Source organism: Bombyx mandarina, chromosome 03, assembly GCF_030267445.1.
Source record: "Bombyx mandarina strain Sakado chromosome 03, ASM3026744v2".
NCBI classification, from domain to species: domain Eukaryota; kingdom Metazoa; phylum Arthropoda; class Insecta; order Lepidoptera; family Bombycidae; genus Bombyx; species Bombyx mandarina.
In genome coordinates, this window is record NC_143210.1 from 6,101,542 (window position 1) to 6,115,347 (window position 13,806).

At 36.4% G+C, this 13,806-nt stretch overlaps 1 protein-coding gene and 1 long non-coding RNA gene across 8 annotated transcripts in view; one reads left to right on the plus strand and one right to left on the minus strand.

Annotated features, from left to right (window-relative positions):
- Pde11 (Phosphodiesterase 11) overlaps window positions 1-13,806 on the plus strand; it is a 287,160-nt gene that overhangs the window by 228,914 nt on the left and 44,440 nt on the right. For all 7 annotated transcript variants that reach the window (XM_089739681.1, XM_089739689.1, XM_028184225.2 and 4 more), the window contains one exon: window positions 10,999-11,106. In XM_089739681.1, the coding sequence (XP_089595807.1) occupies window positions 10,999-11,106 (108 nt within the window). The remainder of the gene's footprint in view (window positions 1-10,998; window positions 11,107-13,806) is intronic.
- LOC149503272 (uncharacterized) overlaps window positions 1-13,806 on the minus strand; it is a 394,089-nt gene that overhangs the window by 200,531 nt on the left and 179,752 nt on the right. The gene's annotated exons all lie outside the window — the stretch shown is intronic.

Here is a 13,806-nt window from a genome sequence, read left to right on the forward strand (position 1 = left end):
TTTCCTAGGAATATTTTCTTATCCGAAACTCTAGTCTATAAAATACCACTAGATTTCTCTATACATTAGTACCTAAAATCATGGACCATGTAATTTACTGGCGTATTTGCTACATCAAAGCATAGAAATTTTCACATTTAGGATAAACTTGGTATTAGGAATCTGGCTGTTGTTCTTGTCACCAAAAACCAATCTTAAATGTGGAATGATTTTTTGAAAATGAAAAGTTCTTTAGTGTGTCTTGTTATTTGAAACTTGACGAAACTAAAAGGCAAAAGTAAAAATAGATATAGAATAAGATAAAATAAAATACTTCAGAAGGTTTCATTTCTACGGCGTGTGAATTGCACACATGTCCTTTTTAATAGTCTGTACAGTCTATTGATATAAGCTACTGTTTAATGGGAGTCCTTTAATGTCACCCAATCGAAAATTCTTTTTCTCAATAACAAGGATAATTATTCTATAATGATTTTCAAAACATAGTAAATCATAATATTACGGTATCAAATCGCGCGGTCTTTAGAATTAAACAACAAGAATACTAGATTCATGAAAAGTATACACAAAAAGTTCTCTCTAAATAATACCTCTCTATGTTTAGGTATTCTGTTTGAATTCATATTCAAGTTGGAGGATTAAAGATTTATAGACTAGAATGTTCTAAATGAGTGGTTTAGAATCGGAGTGCGGAACGACCCTAGTGAATGAAAGATAAACAGAATCACATGTTAAATATCTTTGTCTCCAAACATTCCAATATCTCTTCAAATAATAAACAGTGTTTATGGAACATTTATTGCTTTTTACATATTATATTTTTTTGTTCTATTTAATTAATTTACGAATGGATTCTACGATGTAGGAACAACGTTTAATAATACTAAAATTATAACCCATTTACAAAAGTTAAGCAGTTTTTTGTATTTTAATTTTTTACATACTACCATTCTACTTCATTTCTGCCGAGATGCTTCGTCTTTAATACAAGAACCATTCCTACTTCGTCTTTAATACAAGCACTATTCATACTTCGTTTTTATATCTCAATGTCGCCCACATGGTATTTTTTATTTATTTAGAAACTGACAGCCAGCTAGCATAAAAGTGTAATTTTAAGTTTTAAACTGGACTTTTTGGCGGGAACGCGAGGAGTGAAGTTGTGTGATTTGTTTTATTTTGTCTATTTAGTGTTTCTTCAGGTTGAAATGTGTAATAACGGTGGTTTATTAACTGTTTAGAATCTGTGCAAGTGCACAATTGTGGGAAAATGAAACAGAGCCGCTTGACGTAGCTTCTCGGAATCCTCCAAAAATTCCACTGAAAAAGTCTCAGTAAATGACCACCATTTTACTGAGATTATATTTCATCATATATCATCTCATTTGTAAATTTAATTCGTTTTTAATAATTTATGTTATGTCGCGACTAGTTTCCTTCGTTTTTTATTATTCATAAACTGTTAAAAATTAAAACGGCGAATTATAAAAATCTTATTACTTCACGCTGGCTATTGCACAAACCGTGCCGGAGCCAAAAATAAAGAAGAAGAAGTTTTAAACTGAACAGGGTGTCTTGTGGTAACATTCGCGCTGTTAAATTTTGAATTATAAATACATAAATGCACAGATGCGCTCTTTATTTGGTCGTGAAAAACTATCGATTTCACTCACGCGTCTATAAGTACGTAATTTTATTTTCAGAAATTTTTATTTGGTAACGTAATGTTATCCTAACAGCAAACAAAATACCGCCAATTTTCTGAAACTTTGGTTCTTTAACGAAAAAGAAAAAAAAAACTTCTCCCGTCTAAAAAAATATTCTACGAACCACATTAAAAATTAATTTCGGGTTAACTTTGCAGTGCTCTAAGGAGTTCGTTTATTTTTCTTTTGGGAATACTTTCGAGAGTATATTTTAATATTATACCGTAAAGAAATAGGATATTACACCGCACTAAAAGGAATAAATGTTTCGGGGTCGAATTCAAAGACCTAATTATCTTTTAAAAGAAACACCTGGCTCGTTCGTAATCCGGGATTGCCTCGAATCTCGGGCATAGTGCCGAGCTGAGATTTGTATGTACGAGTGCACATAAATTATTCGGTAGAACACGACCCCACGACTGAATAAATGGTGTGCTTAAAAATGCTATCCCTCTTTAGTCACTTCATGAATTTGCTGATGCGAACCGGATTTATCGTTCGCACTTACGCCCCTTTGGATACACACCAACGACAATTCGACATTTGAATTTTTGGGCTAAAATATCTTAATTTAATCGAATAAAATAGTTATTGGGTGGGTCATTAAAACTCATTATAACTTACAGAAGTTGAACTTCTAGTGACCTTCCAAACCAAAAATCTATCGAAAGTGGCATTGTTGTTTTCGTGTCGGCCAAATTATAAATATAGGAGACACGTTGAACGTGAGTCATTGTATTTTGCCTGTTGCTTTTCCTTTAAATAACGTTCTGTTCCCAGTCAACAGTTCCCCTTTATCGTAGTTTGCCGAAAATTTGCTATGAAAATAATGAATGGGATACATTTCTACTCCTCGTAATGGACTGTAAATATTACTTGTTCTCTGATGTCCCATTTTCCGACAATATCTTTGGTACAATTAATGATCACCCGTCGCCACTCGGGCACAAGTTCAAGGCTTTGTAGTATTCATATTATTATTTTTTACATTCTCGATAGTATCTTGAATATTCTGGCCTCACTCCAAAACCCCGTGACCTTGTAGATATCGACGATTCATATTTATTCATGTATTCTTTGGATATGAAAATAATTTGCATACCAATAGTACAGTAAGATCGCACTGTTTATATAAGTGTACTACATAGTGGAACGCTAATCTTAATCTTGTTCATCGTTCTCTGGATGTATATCTGTAACTAGAACAGACTGTTTGTTTATTTTCGCTCGGGCGCGTTTTCTGTTTTGGTATATTATTGGCATTGTTGATGTAACCCTCGACACAGCCACTTGACTTATAAATTGTTCGCTTCGAACATTGTGTTCTATTTCATGCAAAATTTCGTCACATGATTGACGAAAGAGCTTGTCTGTTCAAGCTAATATAATTAATATTTCTGTATCAGTTTTCGATGAATCTATACAGTGATATCGATTCAAGGAAACTGGGTTTGTTAAATAGGCACATGTAGCTATACATGTAAAGTAATTGTAGCTAAATCGAATAGTGCTGTGACATGTCTTTATTCAAACTGGGCTTGAGGATAGTGCTCCGTGATAGCAATGGACTATGTCCCTGACTTTGCTGATATCCAAGAGCGATAGTGATCAGTTGTCATCTCGTCGACCATTTATGTACCTTAACCACCGGTCATCACTCTCGCTGAGCCCGTCTCTTGCGACGAAGGGCTCGACGAGTAAATTAACCCATAGACACAGCCCACTGAGTTTCTCGCCGGATCTTCTCAGTGGGTCGCGTTTCCGATCCGGCGATAGATTCTGCGAAGCACTGCTCTTGCTAGGGCCAGTGTTAGCAACACTCCCGGTTTGAGTCCCGTGAGCTTATCTACATATTAGGGTGAAGCTGAAATAGCCTCTCAAGGCTATCGGCATAGATAGTGAATAGATGAAGTCGTCGTGGCCTAAAGGATAAGACATCCGGTGCATTCGTATCGAGCGATGCACCGGTGTTCGAATCCCGCAGGCGGGTACCAATTTTTCTAATGAAATACGTACATAACACATGTTCACGATTGATTTCCACGGTGAAGGAATAACATCGTGCATTAAAAATCAAACCCGCAAAATTATAATTTGCGTAATTACTGGTGGTAGGTCTTGTGAGTCCGCACGGGTAGGTACCATCGCTCCGCCTATTTCTGCCGTGAAGCAGTAATGCGTTTCGGTTTGAAGGGTGGGGCAGCCGTTGTGACTATACTGAGACCTTAGAACTATATCTCAAGGTGTGTGGCGCATTTACGTTGTAGATGTCTATGGGCTCCAGTAACCACTTAACAACCAGGTGGGCTGTGAGCTCGTCCACACATCGAAGAAAAAAAAAAGGTATGAAAAAAAAAACCTCGTCCGTGTGTCGGTCAGATTTCAAGAAAAACAAATATATCGAAAGCTCCTGAACTGACTACTATTCAGTCGACTCATTCGTAAACAAGAAATGAAAACGTTAAGTTTAATGTTTCGTTTCTGTATATTGCTGATATGTACTCCGTGTTGCCCGCTTAGGTCTTGAATGCTCCTGTTATAGCAGTTCCGGGGGCAAAACTTAACTTAGAATTGCACTTGTTTCTTTATTGAAGACTCTGTACGTGTTTCGATTTTCGATTTTACGTCTTAAAGTGATTTTGTTTTCTATATAGTTGAGTTTCTGTAACCGATTTGGTTTCGTTTGCTTTCATACATTTACTGTTTGTAGGACAAATTGCGAGCCCGCATAGCTTTTTTTTTATTGCCCCTGTTGGCGAGTGGTTACCGTCGCCCATGGACCTCAGCAATGCCAGGGGCAAAGTCATCCCGCTGCCTACCATAGCTGTGTTTTATTTTTTATTGCTTACACGGTGAAACGAGCTCACGGCTCACTTGTTGTTAAGTAGTTACCAGTGCATCATTAACAACATAAATGCCGCCACCCACCTTGAGAAATTAGTTCTACGTCTCAGTTTTATTGTCCAGCAACTGCCTCACCCTTTAAACCGAAACGCATTACTGCTTCACGGTGGTAATAATAAACAGGTAGTGGGACCTACCCGCGCGAGGTCACTAGACACCATTCCACAAGCAGTTACGCAAATTAATTTTTTTCCGGGTTTCATATTTATTTATTTTTATGGCTAGATGAGTGGACGAGTTCACGGCCCACCCGATGTTAAGTGGTTACTGGAACCCATAGACATCCACGACGTAAATGCGCCACCCACCTTGAGATATAAGTTCTAAGGTCTCAAGTATAGTTACAACGGCTGCCCCACCCTTCAAACCGAAACGCATTACTGCTTCACGGCAGAAATAGGCAGGGCGGTGGTACCTACCCGCGCGGACTCACAAGAGGTCCTACCACCAGTAAAAATGGACCAGTCTATGGACTTCGGTAACTACTTGACACCAGGTGGGCCGTGAACTCGTCCACCCGTCTAAGCAATAAATAAAAACAATATAGTACATCTTAGTCTATATAGTAATCAATTATACTAAATTATTATATTTAAAACAAGTTTTGAAGAACAAGTTAACGATGAAGTGTGCCGAAATATCTCTCAAAAGTTACAAATGCTCTCTTGTTAAGATGGGCAAGGAACGTCTTCGGAATTTGTTTTCACATCTATTTTATGGTTTGTCATTATTGTGTACTATTCCTGTATTTATACACTTCGAGAGATAGGATTGTGGTTTATTCGAAAAGTTTACGTCTCGCGATTAAACCGTTGAGATAAACTTCGATCAGAAGGTCGTACAACATGGGTATACTATATATAATATAACATAAAACGGCCGTCTGGTGTAGTGGTAAGTGACATGGTCACTACACAAGGGGGTCGCGGGTTCGAATCCCGCCAAGGGAAGATATTTATATGATAAATATAAATGTCTTTTCCAGGGTTATGGATATATATTAAATATATGTATGTGTATAATAAAAATCTTACATTTATATCCGTTATCTGGTACCTGTAACACAAGTTCTTTACGAACTTATCACGGGACCAGTTAAGGCGGCGTGATTGTTTTAAAAAAAAAAAAAAACAGTTCAGTAAGTTTGTCCTCTCTGTTGGTCAATCGATTCTTTTATTACTAACAAACAGTCGATTCAAACATACTAATGAACTTTATTGTTGTGATTATTTATCAAATAGTTCTACTATATATCAATAATAAGACAAATGCTTTATCGATAATAAATGCTTATGCTTTATTGAATTTCAATTATCTGGTGAGCAATAGTTTATGAAAATTAACTTGAACATGTCGCGTAAAAAATTAATATCAACATTTTGTATTAAATGTGAGAGCTCTCCCAAATTTCAAAATGTAATTTGGAACATTCTTGCCAAAGAGTATCGTTACGCCAAAAATCAATGAAGAGGTATATAGATTTGAATTGGGTAGGTACATACATATGTTTTTACTCTCTTTTTTCCTTGCTTTTTATAATTAAGTTTATTGGAAAAAAACATCCACAAGCCAACCTTTGTGGATGCAGTTTAAAATATAATGTTTCTGTTATTCTTTCTTCCGTGTAATAATGTAAATTTAATATAAATTTCATTGCACCTACCACTATTTACTCTGCACTACCTTTGGTTGACTGGTAGAGAATGTCTTAGGCATTAAGTCCCCCAATGTAAATTTTACATGAAGTATAGTAAAAAATAAAATAAATAAATAAATAAAAAATATGGAATTAAAGTTAATCAAATTTCATCACTTGCACTAAAGAATGTAAAACCGGTTCGGAAAATTTGTTTACGTGCTACAATGTTGAATGCAAAGTCGACAGTGAACTTGACATTTCAACGAAATTACAATGCCGGTCCTTGGCAATGAACTGACACTCAATTTACATTTACAGGATATTCGACAATCAAATTGTCAAAAGAGTTGAAAGTCAGGTCTTCAATTATTATTCGACGCTTTCACGTTAATAAAAAAGTTCTTGGTTGCTATAAATAAAACTGGGCGTCGAAGCGATTCGCTGACAATGTAATTTTTTGATTTCAACAAAGTGTGGCGCTCGAAATTTCGATGCTCGGTATTGTTCAGATGAGATATTTTACTTCGTCCCGAAAGGGCATAAAGATTTTCCCGCTGGGAAACTTGGTCGGATCGAATCTTGTTCAGCGGTTTACGGGTAACCGTTTTGCAGAAGTGACATCACCTTTAAACAATTCTCCGATCGCATGAATTTACATTGTCATAGTCGTTGTATTTTTTTTATTCACTAGCGACCCGCCCTCGTTTCGCTTCGGAAACTGTAATTTATTATTGATTTCTCGACTATTTAATGGATCTTATTATACGTATAAACTTTCCTCTTCAATCACTCTATCTATTAAAAAAAACCGCATTAAAATCCGTTGCGTAGTTTTAAAGATTTAAGCATACATAGGGATATAGGGACAGAGAAAGCGACTTTGTTTTATACTATGTAGTGATAGAATAACAGCTTGACATGTTGATCTGTAGTATTGAGGCGGAATGCTGACCGAGCGTTCTTACTTTGAGAAGTACGTTCATCGGATCGGTGCTGAGCTGTGGATTAGACTCGATATAGCAGACCACGCTTGTGGTTTGCCCCACATGAAAGGAGCGAACCGTGTCTTCTTACTACAAATCGGTAACTACTTGCTGCTATCGAGCGTTGGGGCTAGGATGATCGTCAGCGACGGGTAGTGACGGGCGATGCTTGACTTTTGCGAGCACATCAACTTGCAAAAACAAGCGGGCGGACCTGAGCCTTACTGGTGGTAGGACCTCTTGTGAGTCCGCAAGGGTAGATACCACCACTCTGTCTATTTCTGCCGTGAAGCAGTAATGCGTTTTGGTTTGAAGGATGGGGCAGCCGTTGGAACTATACTGAGACCTTAGAACTTATATGTCAAGGTGAGTGGCGCATTTACGTTATAGATGTCTATGGGCTTCAGTAACCACTTAACACCAAGTGGGCTGTGAGCTCGTCCACCCATCTAAGCAATAAAAAAAACCGCTCCAACGCCGTCGAACTGGGTCTCGGGATAGCGAACTGGACCGAAATTTGAAGACCTTAGTATTTTATGATCCGTCCACTTGCCAGCTTAGAAATACGTAAACCCTAGCACGAGCTTTGCGTAAGAGCAACCGGATGACGCATAACCACGTCCCGGACTCACACTCGTTCTGACGCGGTGGCCTAGCCCGGGGGTACGATTTAGCCGTTTAAGGGTATTGGGATAACATTCCGACCAAAAGGGTCGCTGGTCGTGGCTTCGCCTATCAACGGCTTAACTCCCCGTGGAGATATTCTCGCGGCATTGAATTCTCTGGTTGAATTCCGAGTAGAATGCATTATATTGGCCTCTCCCTGCTTGAGATAGAACTCAACCGAATTTCGGACCCGGTTGTTAAAATAGGTTTTAAAAATAGTTAAAAATAAAGGACAATTTTCTATTACAGTTACCAAATATTACCGTAGGTAGTTACATAGCGTATTGAAATACATGTAGATTATAAATTAAAGTTATTTAATTCAACGTCGAATTTAAACCAATTTAAAGCGATATACGACAAATTACATCATAATTAATATTTATTTACACCGTAGTTAATATAAATAATAGTTTAAAAAAATTCACAAAATACGCTTTTATAGAAAATCCAACTATAAAAAAAAGAAAATAAATTTTAATAAATTTGAATTAAAAATAGTGTAAGATAAAACTATTTTACTGTAAAAAAGCGTAGGGTGCTTTTCAGGATATTATCTAAATAAACCTTCTACTCTTATCTGTTCATGAAATATTTATAACTACTGAACCGTGCTTATACGTCTGAAGCTAATAAAAGCTTATTAATAAAGTAGTGTATTTTTATGTTCGAACACTTCTGGACCACCGACGATTATCGAAATGACAAGGAGGTCAGATAAAGCTCATTACTTCAATTATGACTTCCAATTGGGTTAAAAGGCGATATTCCAGACAATGAGTGCATCCAAGATTGCGTCACCGAGAGACTGCGTAAACTGTGCTCCGTAATCTCATTTATATTACGCAGCTAGCGTAAACGAAACGAAAAATACTGATTTGAATAAAATTAAATGACTATGGAAATTGCGTTTGAAACTTTTCTTGCAATATTTCTTGTATTTAATATTTGTTACGCTCAGAGAATTCTCCAAATTGAATTCGAGTTGAAACGGCGAACTCGATATTATTTTCTGTACAGTTAAATATTTACTCTCAACTATTTCACATTACTGAATGCTTAGATAAATATAACAAATTTTAGCTTATGACATTAATAGCATATTAAAATATAATGCTCAATTCTTAATTTACAATTGATATCATTATTTTAACGTGTATTTTATTTGTCTTTTTCAATGAAATTCATCCAGAGCATTTAAATACGAAAGGCATTTTCTTTGTAATTTTCTTTATACTATTCACTCTTTAAACATTTATATAACCTTATACAATGTTTAATGATTATGACGCTCTGTTTAATAATATAACCAATAAAGAGTTTCCATGAATGTACGTTAAAAAAATTAACTCGCAATATAATAAAAAAAACTGATAGACTGATAAGTAGGCGTTTAGGAGGTACAGATGTTGTAGAAGTTTACATTATCATGCACCTTCGTAATTAATTACTAATTAAATTAATAACTATTTTTTACTCCTTAAATTAATTACTAATTAAATTAATTAATAATTAATCTTAAATACAATACAATTGTCATGTAGATTTTCATAAAATAATTACTAATTAATTACTAGAATCGGTTCTGATCAAGTAGAAACCAATTTTAAGAAATGTCAGCGTATGGTGTGAATACAGCGCGGGGTGTCCATATTATGCCGTATATATCAATCTGGTTTAATGACAGCAGTGTAACGAGTGATAGCTCTCCGGAGCTCCCCTTTGGCATTCAGCCACACGTTGGAGTGCTATTCGCACGAATGGCAATATTCGTTATGTCGTTGCGTGGAACTGTGAGTCCGTGTGTTGAGAGGTAAATTATATGCAATAAGCATTCTGATTTCGCAAACGCATTTGTTATAATAAAATTACGACTATAGTATTCGGAAGATTTAAACACAGCTGATTTTGTATTTTATTAAAGTGAAACTTTTTATTACATCGTCTCAAACTTTTTCGTCTGTGTGTTGCATGTCGCGTGACGGTCGGCCGCGGAGTAGGGTAAAAGTAAAGGCGCTCGTCAGAGCAGCCCAGGCCAATATGGCGGCGCCTATAGTTCGCAGCAGCTGACCGTGTAGTGTATAGACTATTACTCATTTGTGCCGGTGCTCCACCACTATTTATTTGTTTTTGTCAGTGTTTAATGTAAATGTTGTTTGTCAGAGTTAAATGTCTATAATGTGAAAAAAAGTTTTACTTTTACTGTGGTTTTATAAAACCAAACAATCCTTTTATTTTTATCGGGCCCAGGTTTTACTTGATGTTAATAGGTCAAGTGCTTTTAAGTCGTTTGTTCGTCTTCCGATATGTGCTGATAAATAAATTGAATTAAGAACAAATATAGCGAAACCCGAGTAATCACCAGTAAGCACTCTGGTTTTTCAATATTGAGTGTGTCGTTCAAGAAGCAATAACATACGAGAGGCGCCCCTCATCCCCGTGAGGAGGACAGTTGCGGTTTTCTGTCCCCACTCTCGCTCCGATTACACTCCGACACACTTCCTATTAAGTACTTCATTTAGACGTACCGTTGTCCTCTAATGTATTAACTGTATTAGAGTCCCCATCTATATAAAAGAAAGTACCGTACGATCGGCTATTGTTATTGAAAGTTTTTTGTGTACTTTATGAATTTTTTCTGTAACAGACGTATGTTGTCTTGGGTGAAAAAAAAGGTATGTGGTGTCGTGGGACACCGGATAGGAATGAAGTTTCTGATTATAAAAATATTATTTTAAGTTCTATTCGAGGTATAAAGAAAATAAAACTGGAAGTTTCGCAACAACCCACGGTCATTCGGGTAACGTGCGAACTTATTGTGGTACACTTCATTCACGGTTGTTTGCTTAAGAGTTAGTGTATTGCGCAAACGAACGCTCTGAGATCGTGGTCAATGAATGATAAAAAAGATGTTATTTTTTGTACGTTATTACAAAGTTAAGTCGTACACTGTGTGCATTACTAATAAAAATCTTACGTTACGGACGTTTTTTCCCGGTTAGGGTACCCCTCCGCATCGTCCCATAAGGAACTTCGTTCCAAAAAATTTTGACTTGATATAAAGTACGACAGTTCTAAATGCTTTTTTCTTTTGTTTTAGGATGAAAGGTTTAATCACGACATTGACCAGCAGACGGGCTACAAAACAAGATCTCTCCTCTGCATGCCGATCAAGGATACGAACGGAGAGGTTATCGGTGTTGCTCAGGTAAAAAACAAAATTTTCACATGTTTTTCTTATATTATCACGAACCAATCAATCTCACTCGTTCATATTGAAAGACGATAATGTCGACGAAATCGTTTCTTAAAACGTAATCGATAAGAACGCATCACAGCAAATAAATTGAACCTTAAATTCTTACTAAGGCCGCAATAATTGAGAATCGTATTTTCATATTAATGGTCCTACGCAAAATTGAACAAAGATAAACGTTCTTCGGCCTAAACTGACGATCAATCTTGTGGGGTTATGGGTTTATTAGAGCCGAGACAAACGATTCTCGTTAGAACGGGTGTCAGGAAGAAAATGTTGTACCTACAACTGAATTAAGATGAAGGAAAACTGAAGACGGTTAAATCGTTTTTTTTTCTTATTGCTTCGATGGGTGGACGAGCTCACAGCCTGGTATTAAGTGGTTACTGGAGCCCATAGATATCCACAACGTAAATGCGCCACCCACCTTGAGATATAACTTGTAAGATCTCAAGTTTAGTTACAACGGCTGCCCCACCCTTCAAACCGAAACGCATTACTGCGTCACGGCTGAAATAGGCAGGATGGTGTTACCCACCCGCGCGGACTCACAAGAGGTCCTACCACCAGTAATTACGCAAATTATAATTTTGCGGGTTTGATTTTGATTACACGATAGTATCGTTAAGTAAAGAGTATTTGAGTAAAATCTTGAATAATCGGTCTTAACGGTAAGACGCATTTTGAACTCCCACGAGTAGGTACTGCTGTCTTGCCTTAAAGCAATCAGGGTGTTCAGTGTGAACGATGGGATAATCGTTATTAAAATATGATAGAGAGTATTAAGTTAGTATTAAGTATTATTAGTAGTAAGTATTAAGTAGGGTTAGTATTAAGAGTATTAATTTAAGAGTTAAGTACATGTCCTTCTTCAAACTAGGCGTGTGGAGAGTATTAAGCGGTAGGCAGCGGCTTGCTGAAGGCCATGGGCGACGCTAACCACTCACCATCAGGTGGGCCGTGTGCTCGTCTGCCTACAAGGGCAATAAAAAAAAATGTTGAATTTATGACGCCACGTTAGTGGAAAGCCTTCATATTGTGGTGACTATATGAGTCGTCTATTATCAAAGGCGGCAATCTGTACATTTGGACAAAAATTTTTTATTGATATGTCAATACAGATTGATTTGAATATAATCGTCTCCTTCAAAGAATACGGTTCAAAACCTGCATTAAATAAAGGTTAATAGTTAACCTGTTATTTATCTAAGATGTCGTTCCGAAGAGTTTTGTGACTGCCAATGGAATACAAAGTCAATAATTCGTTTTTCTGATTTACCAATCATTGTCCAAAAGTCAGATTGCCGCCTTTGATAATAGTCGACTCATATGCGATAACATCCTTAGTCCGTCTACTTACTGTCCGGTACTGTTTTATTTTCCAAAATTGTTTTTTTTTTTTAAATCGGTCTTAGTACATAATTATACAATATTGAAATAATTCTTTTTTTATTTTCGAATTTATCCTGTAAGAAATCACGCGGAAAGATAAAAAAAACGTTGACGAAAAATGGAAGGCTTAAGAAAAAATGTCTATTTAAAAAGTTTCCAAAGTCTTGTGTTGTTAATATTTCAAGGTGAAAAATGAAATTGCTTTGTGAATTTCTAATAAACTTGGAATTGTTCAAGGCATCTAACTGCCTTCTCGATAAGCCGGCTCCGGCGACGGCTCCGTGGCCTTTGAAGAAACTTATTTTGTTTTTATTAAATTACTAGTTGACCCGGCAGACTTCGTACTGCTTCAATCGATAAATAAAAGACCTAAACTTTTGTATAAAATAAATTTAAAACAAACAAAAGGAATCCGTCCGACGTGGGACACATCAAAGGAAAAACAAAATTGTTATTTTTATTTAATTCCGAGTATTTTCATATTTATCTGCCTTTTAAACCTTCTCTGGACTTCCACAAATAATACAAGACCAAAGTTAGCCAAATCGGTCCAACCGTTCTCGAGTTTTAGCGAGACTAACGAACAGCAATTCATTTTTATATATATAGATTGAGGAATTTATACCTGTTACAAAACTGTCCAAAAGCGTTTAACTTTAAAAGGAAGACATCTGCCAAATAATGATTTTTAGGTGTCCCTTTTTGTTAACTTGTCGGTTTTTACGATACGAAATGACATAACGTAAAACTGAACTGTTTATGAAGTTTTATTTTGATTATAATATTTGATGATAGTATTGAAACACAAAAAACAACTAATTACGGCTGCGCGAGCCTTATAAAAAATTGTTTAAATTTAAAAAATATTTCATATACATATAACTAGATACATGGTAGATAAAGCCAATGATTACAGAGCACACTTTAAATACATATTATAAAAGAAAATAAGCATGGGCTTCCTGTGGCAACAATTTTCTATCAATGTTATCTATAAGGATATTTTTTTATGGTTTAAATGGGTGGACGAGCTCACAGCCTACCTGGTGTTAAGTGGTTACTGGAGCCCATAAACATCTATATCGTAAACGCGCCAACCACCTTGAGATATAAGTTCTAAGGTCTCAAGTATAGTTACAACGGCTGCCCCACCCTTCTTCAAACCGAAACGCATTACTGTTTCACGGCAGAAACAGGCAAGGTTGTGGTACCCACTCGCGCGGACTCACAAGAGGTCCTACCACCATTAATTACGCAAAT